At 47.8% G+C, this 17,567-nt stretch overlaps 1 protein-coding gene across 2 annotated transcripts in view; it reads left to right on the forward strand.

The window, feature by feature from the left end:
* Positions 1-6,085: 6,085 nt before the first annotated feature.
* Positions 6,086-17,567, forward strand: part of ASTN2 (astrotactin 2) — a 981,001-nt gene continuing 969,519 nt past the window's right edge. The window contains exon 1 of one of the 2 annotated variants that reach the window (XM_025359305.1): positions 6,086-6,610. In XM_025359305.1, coding sequence (XP_025215090.1) covers positions 6,172-6,610 — 439 coding nt within the window. In that variant the 5' untranslated portion in view covers positions 6,086-6,171. The remainder of the gene's footprint in view (positions 6,611-17,567) is intronic. The other variant, XM_025359304.1, reaches the window with a different exon arrangement.

Below are 17,567 nucleotides of genomic sequence, written 5' to 3' on the forward strand. Positions count from 1 at the left end.
GTCAGAGAAGTGCTGGGTTGAAGCAGAAATCAGTCAAACAGATGCAAGTGGAAATGAAGAACGACAACGGTGATTAAAATATTCTTTCATTTTTCACGAAAGAGAAGTTAGAGACAATGGTAAAAGTTTGCTCTAAATGAGACATAGTGGAAATGTTCGGAAAATGGAAATGAGAAGTGGAGAGATGAATGTAAAGAGACAGAGGTCACAGAAGGACCAAATAAATAGACATTTGGAGGTGGAAAGTAGCTACCTACTATGTGCCAGACAGCACTAGATACTTTTCTTTTTTTTTTTTTCTTTTCTTATTTTTTTGAGACGGAGTCTATCTCTGTCACCCAGGCTGCAGTGCAATGCAGTGGCCCGATCTTGGCTCAATGTAAACTCCTGGGTTCACACAATTCTCCTCCCTCAGCCTCCCGAGTACCTGAGATTACAGGCATGCTACCGTATCCAGCTATTTTTTTTTCATATTTTTACTAGAGACGGGGTTTCACCATGTTGGCCAGGCTGTTCTCAAACTCCTGGCCTCAAGTAATCCACCCACCTCTGCCTCTCAATGTGCTGGGATTATAGGCATGAGTCACCATGCCTGGCCAGCACTAGCTACTTTCATTTATACCTGCTGGCTCATTCAGCCTTCCCATTACCTCCACTTATAGGTGAGGAAATTAAGTCTAAAAGAGGTTATGAGTCTCACTAAAAATCAGTGAACTAGTAAGTGGTAGAGAAAATAATTTGAACTTAACTCACCAGAAGAGCTTTCAGAGTCAAAGAATTAAATAGCAGTGATAGCCATATTTACAGCAATTTATTTTGGATCCTGCAACAATAAAAAGAAAAGTTTCAGGATTGACCTTAGTCTTATCATTGATGCTAAACTCGATGATGGTGCTGGGTTTGGCATAGGTCAAGATGTTAAGAGGTTGGCAGAACTCAGGTCAAGAGAGTGTCTAGAGCAAGGTGGCTGAAGGGAATGAAGAGAAACGGGATCTGCTGAGTGATGAATGGAGTCAACGTGCTGCAGAGAGCAAAGCAGGATCAAAAGGACAATGTGAGTTACTGAGAAGACAGTGATTGAAATAGGAGAAAACAAATAGTGGAGATTCGTGGACAGGAAAAGAATTGATGGAAGATTGAGCTTAGATAGAGCAGAGATGGAGCAGAAGATGGCACTCTCTTTTCCTCAACGAGAGTTTATTTGTGTTCTAGAGATCATCTGGAGGCTTAAGAAGAAAGACTGTTAAAAAAATTACTTGAATCATGGGAAGCTGAGAAAGGAGGATGGAAGGAAAGAAAGAAGGAAAGGAAAGGAAGAAGGGAAGGAAGAATTGACAGACAGAGGGGGCGGGGAGGTTTTTGTTTTAAAATTTAAATTATATTCTCTGTGAAAGTGCAGCTAGTGTGAAAACAGTGCCTGTCTCAGTAAAAATTCAATAAATATGTGATGGTTCATTGGCAAAATACTTATTTTGCATCTCTACCCTATGTAGGTTACTGTACTAGCTGGTGTGCACACTGCGGTAAGCAAGACACAGTTGGTCTTTGATATTTGGGAGTTCCCAATCTAGTAAGGAACATACGCATCAAGAAAATGCTCTAATAAATGGACAATTATTAAAATATGGAATGAGTGCAATTAAAATGGCTATAAGGAAATATGAAAGGATGTAACAGAGAGTACAGCAAGAGGCTAACTTAGCCTGGGTGGGTGGTTATGTTAGGGAAAGTGCTTTGATTAGCAAAACTTAGAGACTAGTAAAAGATAGCTAGTGAAGACTGAGGAAAGTCTCTCCAGGCAGAAGAAAGAGTCCATTTGAAGATGCTGGGGCAACAAGAGCTTGAAGTATTTCAGGAAGAGAAAAGAGATCAATATGGTTGGAAAAAAGTGGTGGTGGTGGTGGGGATTATGGGACATGAGGCTGGAGTGGAAAACAGTGGGTGAGATCCATAAGATGATTGGATTTACTTATGACATTCAAGAGAGCCTCATATGTGCCAGACAGTTTCATACACATGATCTCATTTAATTCCCACAATGATCTTGTGAAGTGGGTACTACTTTCCCCATTTCACAAATGAGAAAACAAAAGACCTAGTAGGAACTATAAAGTGACTTGACTCCATAGAGAAATAGCAAAGATGATTTCTAAACCAAAATCAACCAGCCTCTTGGGCCTCTGGCTTTTTCAACTACATTAGGCTGCCTCAGTCAGGTGGCCTGAATAAAAGGGATTTTTAAAACAGAGTAGAGTATGGCAAAGGGGGAAGGAGGATAGAAAAAATATTTCAAAACTACCTAGAAAGGCAAATATGAAAGATGAAAGAAGAGGAAGCATTTGCTAGAAAGACTGGAAAGGAGTTAGAACGAAAAAGAAATTTATATCAGTGGAGTCAAAGATGGGAGTACAGGGAACCCTAAAAGAGAAAAAATTAAATCAATAATGAAATATAACTGTACAAAGAGGGGAAAGGAGAAGGGTTGAGAGGGGCTGAGAGGGAGAAAAGTAGTGGTCATAGGACAGGGGATTCAAGTATGAGTAGGGAAGTTATAGCATACTGGGAATAAGGTGCATGCAAAGGGCTGAGGCCAGGAGGAGCGTTCTGTGACAGAGCAAAGATTTGGGAGCCAAGTATTCCTATGTTTCACCACTTGATAACTTCATGACCAAAATCAAGTTTCTCAGCTTCCCTGAGCCTCAGATTTCATATCTATTAAATAAGGATAAAAAGCCTTTCTCCAAATGTTGCTGAGATTATACGTCAAAGCAGTAGTTATAATTTATTGAGCACCTACTATGTGTTAAATACTTTACATAATTATTTCTAAAGCCTCACAGCCACCACAAGGCAACCGTTGTTATCATCATTCACTGATATGTTACAAAAAGTTCTGGATCACAGAGCATGTGTTCAGAAACATAAGTCATTTCCGGTGGACATTCCAGATTTGACAGTCTATGAAATAAAGTTGGTACTCCTTGCCTGCCTTTTCTGTGTTGTCTTCAGTTACTCCCTTTCCCCCTCACTGAGCTTAATTTCCCATAATACACCTTGCTTTCTCTGCCCTCCCTTTGTTTCCATAGTCCGTGTTCTCAGCCAGGTGTTTCAGTTGCAAGCAACAGAAACCAATCCTGAATAATTTAAGCAGAAAGAGAATTCAGAATTCAGTTAAGTGATTATTAGATTCCTTAGAATACCCAGAAAGGCATGGGATCTGGGTTTAAAGTGCATGAAGTCAAGAGCACTACTCCAAATCATAGCACAGAACTGGATTGGTGAAGATATTGTTTCAGCCGCAGCCAAGCATAAATAGGGCACTTCACACTGTTGACATAGACGTCACTGGGCTCCAAATAGTGTTGTTAGAACCTTTTGGCTAGCAGAGACACCTGGATGTAATTGCCCCAACTATTGCCCTTTTGGCTGCCAATGGATTCTGCCTGATTCTGGCTTATTTTCCAGCATCTGGGGTGGGTGAATCTAATTGGTGAAGCCCGGGTCATGTGCCCAAGCCCTAGCTGCAGTGGAGGCTGAGAAAGTATCCAGAAATGTTCTTCATGGGAGGTGGGCTGTGCTTTAAAAGATAAAACATCCTCTGATGTAGGAAAGGGATTTATTCGCTTACTAAGCAGTTGCAAAGAATGCCAAATGCCAACTTTAACCTGCAATGCCCACTCCCTTGCTACTAATCTTTATGGTTCAACTCCAAGCCACCGCCTCTGGGAAGCTTTCTTTGATTTCTCCAAGTACCTCATCTTAGTGAAACACATGTCTGCCTGCCTGCCTGTTACCTGAGATATTTATGTGCCTGTTTCATTCCAGCATCCCACCCCCTCATCCCAATCATTATAAGCTTTGCAAAGGCAGGAGTTGTGTTTATCCATCCCTGCATCTCCATATAGCACCTGGTAGGCACCCTGAATATTTGGGGATGAATGAATGAATGAATGAAAATGTTGGTCTCGTTTGACAGGCCTTTGTACCAGAGGTCCATGAAGGACTTGTACAGACTCTGCCTTACATAAGGGAGCCCTTTTTTCCTGGTTGCTCTTCTATAAATGGACTATGTCAGCATATTTGAAGAAAGGGGCATAGAGAATCAGAAAGCCCCATTGCGATGGATAGTGGCGGATTGTAAGTACACAAAGGAGAGACTGAGGGAGGCAGGGTGACATTATTTTGGAGGAGTAAATGAACTCAAGCAGGCATCAGAGAGGCAGGAGACCGTTTAGAATCAGAGGACTTGAAAGGCCAGATTCCACCCCCACCTCCACACACCCTCTGGGTTTACAGATTAGTAAACTGAGACGGGAGAAGTATACCTTACAAACCATGCAAGGAAGTAGATCCAACTGTGTTCATGCCGATTTACCTTTTACAGCATCTTTGATGGGTGGGGTTTTCCAAGGTCACTGAGGACAGTGTACTTTAAGGGAAATAGTCAAGGCTTGAAGTCTACTGTTCAAATTTCAGCTCTTCAGCTCATTAGCTATATGACCTTGGAAAATCCCTGCACCTCCCTGACCACCTGATCTCAGTTTCCTCATATGGAAAATGGGAATCAAAATATCCATCTTGTTGGATTGTGGTCATGTAGAAAAGCTAACATATGTACATGTCTAGCAGTTGGAGAATGCTTTAAAAACACTATTATTAAGTCCAAGGTCACAGAACAGCTTTTGCTTTTTTCCTTATTTTCAGTGCTCTGCCTTTATCCAACATCATTAAAAAAATGTGATGAGAGAGGAGAAAAGCAATTTATATGAAGGGTTAAAGATAGAAAGGGGGAAGAGACAGAAGAGGGAAGAGCTAAGAGAAAAGTGAATGCAGAGAGAGAGCACAAAAGGTGCCAATGGGTAAGCTAGACAGAGATGAGAAATGGCTCACAAATTATAGGGAAGAAGCATTTATAAGATTAAAGTCAAGATGAGGAGGAAGGAAATGAATGGAGAGATGAAACAGAAAACAGAGACAGGGAAGATAAAGAAAAGCAGGGGAGGGGGGAAGGGGGTGCACGGGCACTTGACCCCTGCAGAGGTGTCCGCTCCCTGGAAGGCCTCAGGTATGTGGGTCAGAGACAGAGTCAGCCCAAGACCAAAGGGTGCTATATCTGAGGACCTAGCTCAACTTGAGTCTAGAAAGACTGCTGGTGAAGAATTGGTGAGCACTCCAGTTCTCTAGGACTTGGGCAGAGGATCTAAAAGCCCCGGGAGCCAAGGACAGACAGAATAGTAGGTCTCTACCTCACACCCTTTTCAGGAATTTCACACAGAGAGCAGAAGCAGCCAAGAAGCTGGGAGCAGGGATCCAAAATAAAAGAGCGTGAGTGGGCTGACTTACAGGGCGGCAGCTAGGGGGCCAGAACAGCCCGGCTTCAGTCAGTTGGGGGTCGGCGTTAGACGGTGGAGTTCGACGCCCCTCTGGCCATTAGCAATTAGTGCTAGCACCAAGGCCTGGAAGGAAGGGAGAGGAAGGGTGCGGGCAGTGGGAGAATGAATGCGGGAGTTGTGGCCAAGTGGGTGGGAAGGGGGCCCTGAGGCCACAGGAAGTTATTTCAGAGACTAGAAAAGGGTAGGAGATTGGAGACAGGACTTGTTCTTGGGCCTAAGGGGAGACAAAGTTAAGTCTTGGCCATCCCGGGGGCTCCCTATCCCCAAGAAGGCGGGGCCTTGAGCAAGGCTGGGCCAAGGCGCGCCCCCAGGTGCAGCCTCTGGGTTGAGCCGAAGGTGGGGTGAAGCCAGGAGAGCTGGGTTGAGTCAGGGGGGTTTGGGGGGACCTGAGGGGGCCCTAAGTATTATGAATTTGGTGAGTTTAGGGAGGGGCGTTGTGGCTAAATAATGCTGTGAAGGCGGGATTGGGGGATCCTGGGAAAGGGGAGGGAGCCACTGGGACTTGCACGAGGCCGGGCGGAGCCTCCGAAACGCTCGGGGTCTGCGGGGGGAGCCGGAGACCGGGGACGGGCGGCGGGGCCCGGGGAGGCGGCGCGGGGGGGCGGTCCAGGGCCGATCGGGAGGCGGAGCCCGGAGCCGGGGGCTGCTGGCGAGCGGCTCTCTCCGCTCCTTAGCTCGGGCGTCCTGGTTCGCTTCGGCGTCCGCCGTCTCCGCCGCTGCCTCCTCTTCCTCCTTCGCCACCGCCGCCGCCACCCGCAGCACCGCAGCCCCTCCCGCCATGGCCGCCGCCGGCGCCCGGCTCAGCCCCGGCCCCGGCTCGGGGCTCCGGGGGCGGCCGAGGCTCCGCTTCCACCCGGGGCCGCCGCCACTGCCGCCGCTGCTGCTGCTGTTCCTGCTCCTGCTGCCGCCGCCGCCGCTGCTGGCCGGCGCCACCGCCGCTGCCTCGCGGGAGCCCGACAGCCCGTGCCGGCTGAAGACGGTCACGGTGTCCACACTGCCCGCCCTGCGGGAGAGCGACATCGGCTGGAGCGGCGCCCGCGCCGGGGCCGGGTCTGGGACCGGGGCCGGAGCCGCCGCCGCCGCGTCCCCGGGCTCTCCTGGCTCTGCCGGCACCGCCGCCGAGTCGCGCCTCCTGCTCTTTGTGCGTAACGAGCTGCCGGGGCGCATCGCGGTGCAGGACGATCTGGACAACACCGAGCTGCCCTTCTTCACCCTGGGTAAGGCTAGGCGCCGGCACGCGCTGGATCCCAAGGAACCCCGAGCCCCTGCGTGAGGCCGGGGGGGTGGGGGCGCCCTGGGGATCCCCGCCCGGGGCTGCCCCGAGTGGGGTTGGCAGAGGGTAGAGGAGGGGCCCGGAGGTCGCACAGGTGGTTGGAAAGGAGCGTGGGGGAGGAGGTCCTGGAGAGCGCGCGGCGGGAGCCTGGGGGCGTGCCAACCCTCCCGCGGTGGGAACCTGCCCCTCTGCCTCTCAGTCCGGATCTTGAGCTCTGCCTGATCCATCCCGTACGCCGGAGACCCCATTCGCTGAAGGTGCTGTGGCTAGGGGCCGGGGCATCCCGGATCCTAAGCCAGTTTCGGGTGGAGCCGCCCACTTCTCCGGGCAAGGCCACTGGCCACCCGCCGTCACCGCCCCCTCGCTCTCGCCTCGGAGTTGCGGGTTCTGCCCTTCCACATGGATTTTTCATGAGAGTCGGAAAGGAGTAGCTCCATGTGGAATCGCTCAACCCGCAAAAGCGTGGCTTCCGCATGGGCTGAGTGACCTTGGACAAGTCGCTTCCCTTTTCTGGGCCTCAGTTTTGGCCATCTGTGAAATGGGGCTGGAGAGACTTGAGTGGTTTCTGAGAACTGGGATTCCGAGTCCGAGGTCTCCACGTTTAGAGCCTCCCTCTACCAGTGTTATCGCCTCGCCTTCCCTTTCTACCCACCTCCAGGCAGAGAGCAGGTTTGTCCTTGCAGCTCACTCCCTGGGCTAATAATAATAACTTAAAGACAAGAAAAAGGAGAGGAGAGGAGACGGGTGTGGGTGGGGGGCTCCAACGGAAAAGTTAATCAGAAAAGTTCGCCAGCAGCTTGCTGCCTGCTGGTTCCCTGCGCGAATCCCGGAGGAGTCGGCCCTTCAGTGGAGCTGTGGGAAGCGCGGCTGATTTCCCACCCGGGTAATTGATAGCTTAATTATCTCGGAGAGCGTTTACAAAAATGTTGTTCCCCTTAGCTCTTCCGCGCTCGCTGCCTGCTCGCTCTCCCCTCCCCTCTTGGGGGCGCGGGGCCTTATTGGTTGTCGGAGTCTGGCCAACAACAGCGCCCGTGAGGCACCAGGGGCTCGCCCAGACCCCGAGCTCTTCTTCCCCGGATCTGTGCCTCGGCGGGATCCGCCTCGGGCACTGCAGGGTCACGGGCCTTCCAGGTGAGAACCCTTACGATCCCTGAACTTCCGAGGTTAACTCCTTGCTCGCCTGAAAAGACCCACAGAATAATCAGCGGACTAGGCTCCGCTCTCCTGGTAACCCTGATATTGTTAAAAGTATTTTTGTGACCCACTCCCCATCCTTTCATGCGACCGCTTCTGGGGATTTGAGCGAGTGCCAGTGGTTCACCTGCTGAGCTTGAACCTAGGGGTTCGGGCCCCTGTACCCGCCCTCGCAGGCTGTAACCTGAGCATGCCGAGCGTTCCGGGAGGCGAGGCAGCGGAGCGCCCTGCAGGGTCCCCGGGGACTCCCCGCGGCGGCGCGTCTGGGGTGCGACGCACCAAATACACAGACACACACACGCATACACGCGAGCGGACACACATAGACCAGTAACTCTTCCCACGTGAACCCGTGGGGCTGCCCAGGTCCGAGAAAGGGAAGGAGGGTGGAGGTGGTGTTCCTTAGAGAGCCGCCGGACAAACCTCAGGCTCACCGCTGGCTCTTGCCACCTCCCCTTGGGGAAGGGTCTTTCTGGAGACACAGAAGGTATCCCTTCACTACCACTTCCAATCCTGCCCTTCTCCCTTCATCCTTTAGATCTCTCTACTCCGGGGTACTCTGAGAGATGAGGGGTAGAAATCCTCCCGCTCCCCAAACGGCCATTCAAGTGAAGGAATGAGACGATCCTTGGGTATGGCCTGACTTGGCAGTGAGGACCACAGAGCGTTTCAAGTCTTCGAAGATATGGAGGACCTGGTCCAGCCACCTATATAGGTGGCCCGGGATTCCTGGAACTGACAATCTTTGCCATTTTTAACTTTGGCTTTCGAACAGAATGGGTGCCTGTGAGCCTGGGACATGCTGAGTGAGGAGCTGAGTGAGGAACTAGAAGTCTTGATTCCCCCAGGACCCATGTGTTGCTTGAGAGTCTCCTGGCAACAACCTGCACATGGAGCCTTCCCCCTCCTCTGATGCACGGCCCCTCAGTCTGGCAGCTTGGGACCCTCTGCCCCTTGGAGACCACGGGGCTGGCCTCCTTGGCAGCGCTGAGCCCTTTGGATGCTTGCGGGGGATTGGGTTCTTGCCTCCTCCTTTTCCCCCTAGCGCCCTGGGCTGGCAGCTTTAGGCGCTCCCAACGGGGATTTGGCTAGCGAGGTAGTCACCAGATGGCTGGGTATAGCAGGAGCTGTGTAGGGAGACGTGGGATTTTTATTTGTGTTGGTCTTCGACTGTTTGTGTGTAAACACGGAGTGCACAATGAGCTCTGGGAGGGCCTAGCTGGCCGGAAATGAGAGTTGGTGGCGGCTGGGGGTTGGGGAGTGGGAGGGGTGAGGTGGGGGTGGTGGGAGGGGTGGGGTTGGGGCTGATACTATGAGTCATTTATGGCCATCTCTTTCTAGTGTCCCAAGGCAGCCCCATCCCATCCCCAGACTTTTAAACATCCTGCCTACCGTTTGTCTCTGGCGAGTTGGGCAGCTTTCACTATCAGCTTGTCAGTTCAGGGGATTCGGAAGTGGCCAGTGCCACAGCTGGGCCTGCAAAGTTGGTAAATGCCAAATTCTGCCGATAGTGGGGAGTGTGAAGCCACCACTAGGGGGTGATGGTGTCCACCAAAGCCCTCTGGTCACTTTGGGTCCTGGGACCAGAATTAGTGGGGGTAAACCATCCCTGGTATTAAAGGGGGACAAACAAAAGGGAGAATTCTCAGTTTACTCAAACTCAAGTGGGGGACCTCAAGGTAATTTTGCACATACTATCTCCCATCTGCATGCACCAAGGGCACCTTCACACTTAACCCTGCCTCCCTCCATTCTGCCTCTTTTGTTTCAGTTAGCAACTATTATTGATAATGCCCATTCTGGAAGCAAGTCTCTCTCTTTTTTTTTTTTTTTTTCCGGATCCTTTCCTTTTTGTATTTCTAGTCTCCCTATCAAATTTCAGCCTACCTTAAGTAGATGAAAGTTTCCTTCAGATGTGAGCTTATCTCCAAAGTTTGTTTGCCTGGGACTCTTCTTTAGGATCTGATTATAAGTTAATGACATTGACAAAGTGAATCTCCCTGAAAGTGATCGAAGAATAGCAAATAGTTATTGAATCCTTAATGTGATGCTAAGAGCTTTCTTCCTGCCTTGTATTATTAATTCACATAACATGTATGGAGTGGGCTCTACTGTTACTCCCATTTGTCAGATGAAGTAATTTTAGAGAGGTCAAACACCTAATCCAAAGTCATACCGGGAATAAATGGCAGACCTGGAACTGGAATCCTGGTCTGCCAGACACCTACATTCTTGTAGGTTGCTAAACTGGCATTCTGAACCAAATATGAAGTTTATGCAGGTTATGGTGCTGAGTAGAGAGGGATAACAATCATCAGGATTGTTAGACAAGAACTTTTCTCCAAAGGAACTTGAGCTACCTTGGTGAACTGACCTATGTAAGTTTGAAAGTGAAACATGAATTTAATGACATCCAATGATCCTTCCAGCTCAAAGTTTTGTGACCTTTGGATATCAAAGGGCATTTTATTCATTGGTGCCAATGAGTGATGGAGATGATACATTCTGTAGCATCAGGGAAGGAAGGCATTTCTGTAGACTTGGAGAAGATGGGGACACTTTCTGGACCAGAAAGAACCTGAACTAAGCCTTGGAGGATTTAATAGGCAAAATGAGGAAAAGTTGAATGCTAAAATGCAGCTTAGAAATTTAATGCTGGTTAGGATCTGGAAATCTCAGCTTGGCTCACTGTGACCTTGAATAAGTCATTTATCCCCCAGAGCTTCAATTCTTTCTGCTGCAATATGAGTGGGTAGATGAGCTCTAAAATAATCCTTTCGTGTAAAGATTCTATGAACTTGAAGTGCCCTGACCTACTCCGTGACTCTGATAGCTCCTCTTGCTTTGTACTGTCTGTTTTCCTTTACTGGTAACATGAGGGTGGTGGGAAGGACTGATAGAAAAGAATTTGAGCAGGAACAACTGCCAGCCCAGGGCTTCTAAGGTGAACCTGCATGTCACTCAGTCCTCACTTACCCCCAGGCGGCCCCCGGGGTCTGCTTGTGGATTTAGCTTTCATTCCCACAGGCAGGGAAATGTCATCCTTTTTTCTGTGCTTGATAGTGGTCAGGCAAGACTGTTTACCACCTGCTTTGACTCAGCAAAAGCAGGTAAAAGTAATAAAATTGAATAAGCACTCATTGTCAACATTTTTTAGTAATTTGCTTGCCATATCAACCTGACAGGAGAGGCGTGTGCTCTGTATTTGGGGGAGGGAGTGTGAAGAAAGAAAAGCTATTCATTAGTCTGTGTTTAAGTACACTTGCATGCATAGAGCTGGCGTGGTCCCAAAGGACCGTCCCAAAGGATGCTTTATGCAAGAAGCTTATGGCCTGGAAGGAGGAGGAAGATACAGTTTGAAATGCCAACTTGTTCAAGTCAGCAAGGGTTCCTTGAGGGAGTGAGGGGCCAGGAACCTGGCCAGAAGAATTGTTGGGAGAAGGGAGTTTAGCCACGGAGAGCTGGAGAAGCTTCCTTTAAATGTCAACAATGAGCTGAGTGTGGTGGCTACTTGGGAGGCTGAAGCAGGAGGATCACTTATACCCAGGAGTTTGAGGCTGCAGTGAGCTGTGCCCATATCACTGCACTCCAGCCTGTGTGGCAGGGGGACACCTTGTCCATAAAGAAAAGTCTACACAAATGAGGAGTATGTTTTCTTTTGGAGAAGGGGAGGGTGTCTGATTCTAACGAATGTCTTGAAAAATCTGAGAGGATAGAGCTGAGCCCTACAGGAGGCTGTGTCCCTTGGAGCTGTCCAACAACCCAGTATGCTGACCCCTAATGGTAATACAATCCACCTTATAGGTGTTCAAGCACAGACTGGACCTCTATTTGGCAGGCATTTGAAGAAAGGACTGACACCCTTGCAGACATTTGAGTTGTATACCCTTATTGCTTTCTGCTTTGGTTTTAAAGGTGGGCAATGAGTGCTTACTCAATTTTGCTTTAACCTGCTTTTGCTGAATCAAAGCAGGTGGTGATTTTTTTGGAGGGAGGAAAAAATGCTTACAAATAGTCATAAGCTGTGTCTTCTCTAGGGGTTTCTGACCACAGAATGTTCATTAGCATCAATTCCGCCGTTCTTTTATTATGTGTGAGAGAAAGATTCTGTGATGGAGAAGCAAGAAAATGTGATTTCTCAAAACAAAGATATGTTTAAAATAATGTATGCTATTTCTTCATTTGGTCACCAAGTCCCTTACTGCTAAATGAGATATTTGGGTAGCAGTCAAACTTCAAGTTCCCGTCTTGGTGTGATGGTCTAGGTTTCTGGGACATTGTAAACAAGGGTCTTGGGCGAGGTGGTGTTTAGTGGCCTCTGATCTAATTCTTCTACTCTTTTCCACTTACTTCCCTCACTCCATACCCCACCCCACTTCTTTCCATCTCAAAGCTGATGAAATTTATTAATGCTCAGAGCAGAGTGAAATATGTTGTCTCCCCTCAGAAAGTACTATGTTACTGAGACAGCATAGGGCGGAGGGGAGAGTTCATTTCAGCCATTAGCAAGGCTTAGATTTGGTCAAGGTGGACCAGATTTGCTATTTCTTCAGGGGTCAGTGATACCAACCTAGGCAGCAGAGCTCTGCAAGCTTTGGTGTGACCCACGGCTTGATCATTTTCCTGAACTGGGCCCTCAGTCTGCAAAACAACTCTGTGATTTTAATTTATAGCAGGTGCAGCAGGAGGATTGACTAGGCCTTTGGCTGGCAAAGCCTCCTGCTTCTCACATCCTTGCTTTGTTATACACTAAACCTTGTTTGCCATAGGCCATTGTGAACGTGTGTGATGTGGGGAGAGGAGAATAGACTGACAGTGACCTCTTGAATGAAGTCTGGAAAACTGTCACTGCAACCGCCGACTTTGATGGGCTTCCACCATCACAGACTCGTAGGGCACTGAATTCAACCCCTCCATTTTATATGGTAACACTGAGGCCTAGACAAGGGGAGAAACCTACCCTACAGTCCAAATTTAAGCCCAGTTGTCTTGAATCCCACACTGCCTCTTTCTATCACATTGCTGGGCCTCTCACAGGAGGCATTGGGTTTAAACATATCACAGATTCTACAAGTTAGTTCAACATCATAAAGGGGGACACTCTTTTCTTCTCCCCTTGCGAAAAAAAAAAAAAAATCTACAAGGAAAAATCTCTTTAGGGAAATTGAATTGGTTTTCCTGCCTGAGTATCCAACTGATGGGCACCAATCTATTGTAAGCACCTGAGTTGATGGGTTTTGTTCTGGGTCAGAAGGAAGCCTCACTGCCTGTCACCCTAGGTGCTTTTGGGGGTGGGTGGAGGAAGTCTGCTGTTTTCCAGGAAAGGAAAAAAAGAGTAAGGGTTAACCTTGGGGTGGAGCAGCATTAGAAGAGGCTTCCTTTCCAGAGCTGATAGTTTCCCAAGTTCTCATACTGACCAGCTAGTGGCAACAAAAGATTAACTATAGTGAGAGAGAGAACTGGTTTTTCTTTCCTTGCAACAGAGCAGACAGCCTTTCTGCCCCAGAAAGAGGCAGGCAGCAGTGCTCAATGAGAGTTGTTCTATTTTCTAGCACTTGCTCTCTCTTTTCACTGGCTTTTCTCTACTGACTATAGCTCTTTCGGACAATAGCCCCCCAAAAGAACTCCCTCTTGAATGGAAAAGGAGTGGGTGGTGACTACACAATGCAAGATTCAAAACTGAAATATGTGTAGCTTTCTTACTAGCATACTAGAATATATAAGCATCCAAGTCTGTGAGTTGAAATTTGACAAGGAAGTTGTAGGTTACAAACTATGGAGGGAAACTACTTCATCCCCAGTGCTGCAGTCACTGTCAAGCTCAGGCCTCAACACTTCTCTCTACTACAATTTCAACAGTCAACGCACTGGTCTGTCTACCTCTAGTCTTATCCCCTCTAATCCATCCTCTGTACTTGCAGACAAAGTGATTTTATTAAAAGCCCAAATCTGATAATGGCCATCCTCTTGTAGAGCACTTCACTGGTTCCCCATTGTTCTGAAGATGATGAATTTCCCCCTCCCTATCGTAGTAGTACAAGGTCCCTGATCATGCTCTGCCAGATTGTTCTCTACTAAGAAGCCTTCCTTCTTATTCGGCACCTCTACCTCACCACCCACTAGGGAAATGCCTTCTTACCTTTCAAGACCAAATTCAGGTGTCAGCTTATTTTTGAAGCCTTTTCTGACCCTTCTGTACCAGAGTTGAACACTCTGAGCCTTGGTGCCCACTACCAATAAAGACTGCTATAATCATAGCCAGGCCCGTTGCATTACTGAGCACCAGTGATGTGAGAGGCAGTGTTCTGTGTGCCTAGGATACATCAGAGAACAAAAGACAAAGATCTGTGCATTCAGAGAGCTTTTATCCCTCTGTGTTTGTGTGTGTGTGTGTGTGTGTGTGTGTGTGTGTTAGGGAGGGGACAATGACAATAGACATAATAAGTAAATTATGTAGTATGTGAGAAGATGAAAAATTCTACAGAAAAGGGAAAAATTAAGGGAAAAGAGAATCAAGAGTTCTGAGATAAGGAGATGGGTTTTAATATTAAATAGCATAGAATGAGAAGAGCTTATTGAGAATGTGAGATTGGAACAAAGGCTAAAGGAAGGGGAAGGAGTTAGCCAAGCAGATATCTAGGAAAAGCACATTCCAGGCAGAGAACAGCTCCTAGCTGGATAATCCAAGCTGATTATCTAGTTTAGGAGCACACCTGGACCTTTCAAGGGACAGCATGAAGGTTGATGTGGCTGGAGTACAGTGAACAAGTGGTGGTAGAGGAGCGGGGGTGGCAGGACAGGATGTCAGAGAAGAAAGGAAGAGCCCAGTCATGTAGGGCCGTACAAACTACTGTCAGGATTTGTGCTTTGACTCTGAGTGAAATCAAGAGCTCTGCAGAATTTTAAGCAAAAGAGTGCCCAGGTCTGACTTATGTTTCAAAAGAATTCCCCACACTGCTCCAAACAGAACCAACGATAGGTGCAGGAAAGCCCGAAGGAGTCTCTACTGATGAAAAGTAAAGGTGGCTTGGAGCAGAGTGAGACCAGAATTTACACTGTGTGTTTCCTCATCTGTCTCACACTGTTTGCCTGTGTACCCTGTGAGCAGCTAACGTACCTCCTTCATCTCTGGGGCTGTGGTGACTCACCCTTTACTTGGCACATTGTAGGTGTGCAGGAGATCTTAGAGAACTAGAACTCTGGGTTTGCTAAGTGTCATCCCGGAATCCACAGTAGACAAAACTTGAGATGGGCTGAAACTGCACTCCCCTGTTAAAGGTGAGCCTAAACACCATCCATCCCACAGAGCCTTCCCTCTTCTAAGCACCCGTAGCCATTGCTGCTACCTTACCTTCTCCTGTCTCCTGGTTATTTTGGGGTGATTGCAAAATAGCTAATGAGAACAATGTGATTAAAGGAAAGATCATAGTGTTTGGAGAAGACTCTGTCTTGAGCAGCTTGGAAAGCAGGTAAATGATTAGAACCTTTGCATTGTAGCAAACAAAGAGACAATACAAGTTTCAGGGAAATGATACACCATGGTTCTGGGATTATCGAATATCAGAAATGGAAAAATTTAGGACATTATCTAAATGAAACACTTCTATATAAAGATGGGGAAATCAATCTCACCAAGCCTGTGGTAAAGCAGATGCCAGATCCCAGATCTACTGAACCCTATGTGTTTTCCTTCCATCTTAGGGAAGGGCAGCTGGGAAACTGGGGACAGGAGGAGTTGGAATTCCAGAGTTGTAATGTAACTGGACTTTATCATCTTAGCATAGGATAGGCTATGAAAACCGTGAGCATTTTATGTAACATGTACTATGCCCCAGGTGCCATGATGGTACATTTGTTATCTATTCTTTCCACAGTGCTGAAGGACAGATGTAGTTCATCCCATGTCATCGGGTGAGCTCTGAGGCTCAGAGGAGTGAAGGAACCTACCCAAGATCACACAGCTATTATACAGCTAAGCTCAGTCCAAACCCAGGTCTGCCTGGTTCTATAGTCTATGTTCTGTCTGCCTTGCATGCTGCATAGAACAAGAGATGCTCTCAACTTTTCATCTCTAGACTCTTACTTCTTATGTCATGCTCTTCTCATTACCAAGAAGTTGCAGGCATTTCTTATACAGGAACTTCAGGTGTGACAGCCTCACAGGCCCAAGGGACTGAGCACCTTGTTCTGTGCTGCCAGGAGCTGACTCAGCAGCTCCCCAGGCCCCTTTGCTTGCTCCTTGCTGCTTTGCTGAGACAGCATCAGGCCTTGTCTCACTCTCCAGAGGCTTCTTGTTATTCCTGTACCCACTTGACAAGCAAACTCCTATGTTTCTGTACCTTCTTGGTTTCCTTCCTCTCTCCTTCCCTCCTTTCTTCCCCATCCTCTTTCCTTCTTCTTTTTTCTCTTTTCTTCTTTCCTTCCAACCTTTTTTTTTCCATTATTATACTTTAAGTTCTAGGGTACATGTGCACAACGTGCAGGTTTGTTACATATGTATACATGTGCCATGTTGGTGTGCTGCACCCATTAACTTGTCATTTACATTAGGTATATCTCCTAATGCTATCCCTCCCCCCTCCCTCCTCCCCACAATAGGCCCTGGTGTGTGATGTTCCCCTTCCTGTGTCCAAGGGATCTCATTTTTCAATTCCCAAAGAGTTGTAACCTTATGCTCTGCCAAGTGTTTACTAGGGGACCAGTGATCTTGTCTTCTGAGAAATTTGTGTAAGCTCTATGTCCTTTTTTGGGAAATGATCAGGGTGTCTGGTGTCTGAGATGTAGCCGCTATCCTGCTAGGTGAACTTACTTCTTACTCCTACTCAACCTTGTCAAATTTGTCCACTCGGTACTTCTTAGCATCATTGTGCAGTTTTTGTGTTTCCTCCTTGAATATGGGATCTATATTTTACATACACACACATGTAATATATTATAATCCTGTAAAAATCCAAATATATAGTGTATCCTTCTAGATTATTAGAATAAGGTAAAATGATGCCTTTGAGATCCAACCCAACTCCTCCATCTATGTAGCGAAGACAAGTACATTTTCCAAGGTCCTGCCGCTAATCCACAGCACAACCAAGTCTCTAGCTCAGGTCCTCTGATGGTGGCAGTGTGCTTGAGTGGGACTTTTGCCAGGTCTGAGGACCAAAAGCCCTGAGATCAAATCCCAGATGTGCTAATTCCTAGCTTTAGATTTATGTATACCACTCCTCCGAGCCTCTGCTTACCCATCAATAAAGTGAAGAAAACATAATAGTTACTTAGTTTTGGAGAGCCCTCCATAACCACATTTTAGTCAGCACCGGGCACTGTGCTAACTTTTTACTTACATTAAGCTGTGTGATCCTTACGGAAATAGTGTGTGCAAAGCACCTAGCGCAGTGTCTGCCACACAGCTTGGGCTCTGTGCCTCTTCGCCACCTGGAATCCTTTTTTTGGAAGGAGATGGAGGTAGGAATCAATAATGAATGCAAATTTCCTTTCCCCTCCCCCTCTTTCGACTCCCTTATGCTCCTCTTATACCTCCTCTCCACCTCCCCTCCTCCCCAGCAAGGCAAAAAAGGATGAAATTGACCATTGATGTCTGCTCATTCTCTTGGAGCTGGGGGAAGCTGGGGAAAGCAGGGAATTCCGGGGTTGTTTGAGGACAGTTAGGACAGAAGAGCTCTTAGAGACTGAGTCTAAGGCAGGTGGGTGTT

The sequence above is a fragment of the Theropithecus gelada genome, chromosome 15 (genome assembly GCF_003255815.1).
Source record: "Theropithecus gelada isolate Dixy chromosome 15, Tgel_1.0, whole genome shotgun sequence".
NCBI classification, from domain to species: Eukaryota; Metazoa; Chordata; class Mammalia; order Primates; family Cercopithecidae; genus Theropithecus; species Theropithecus gelada.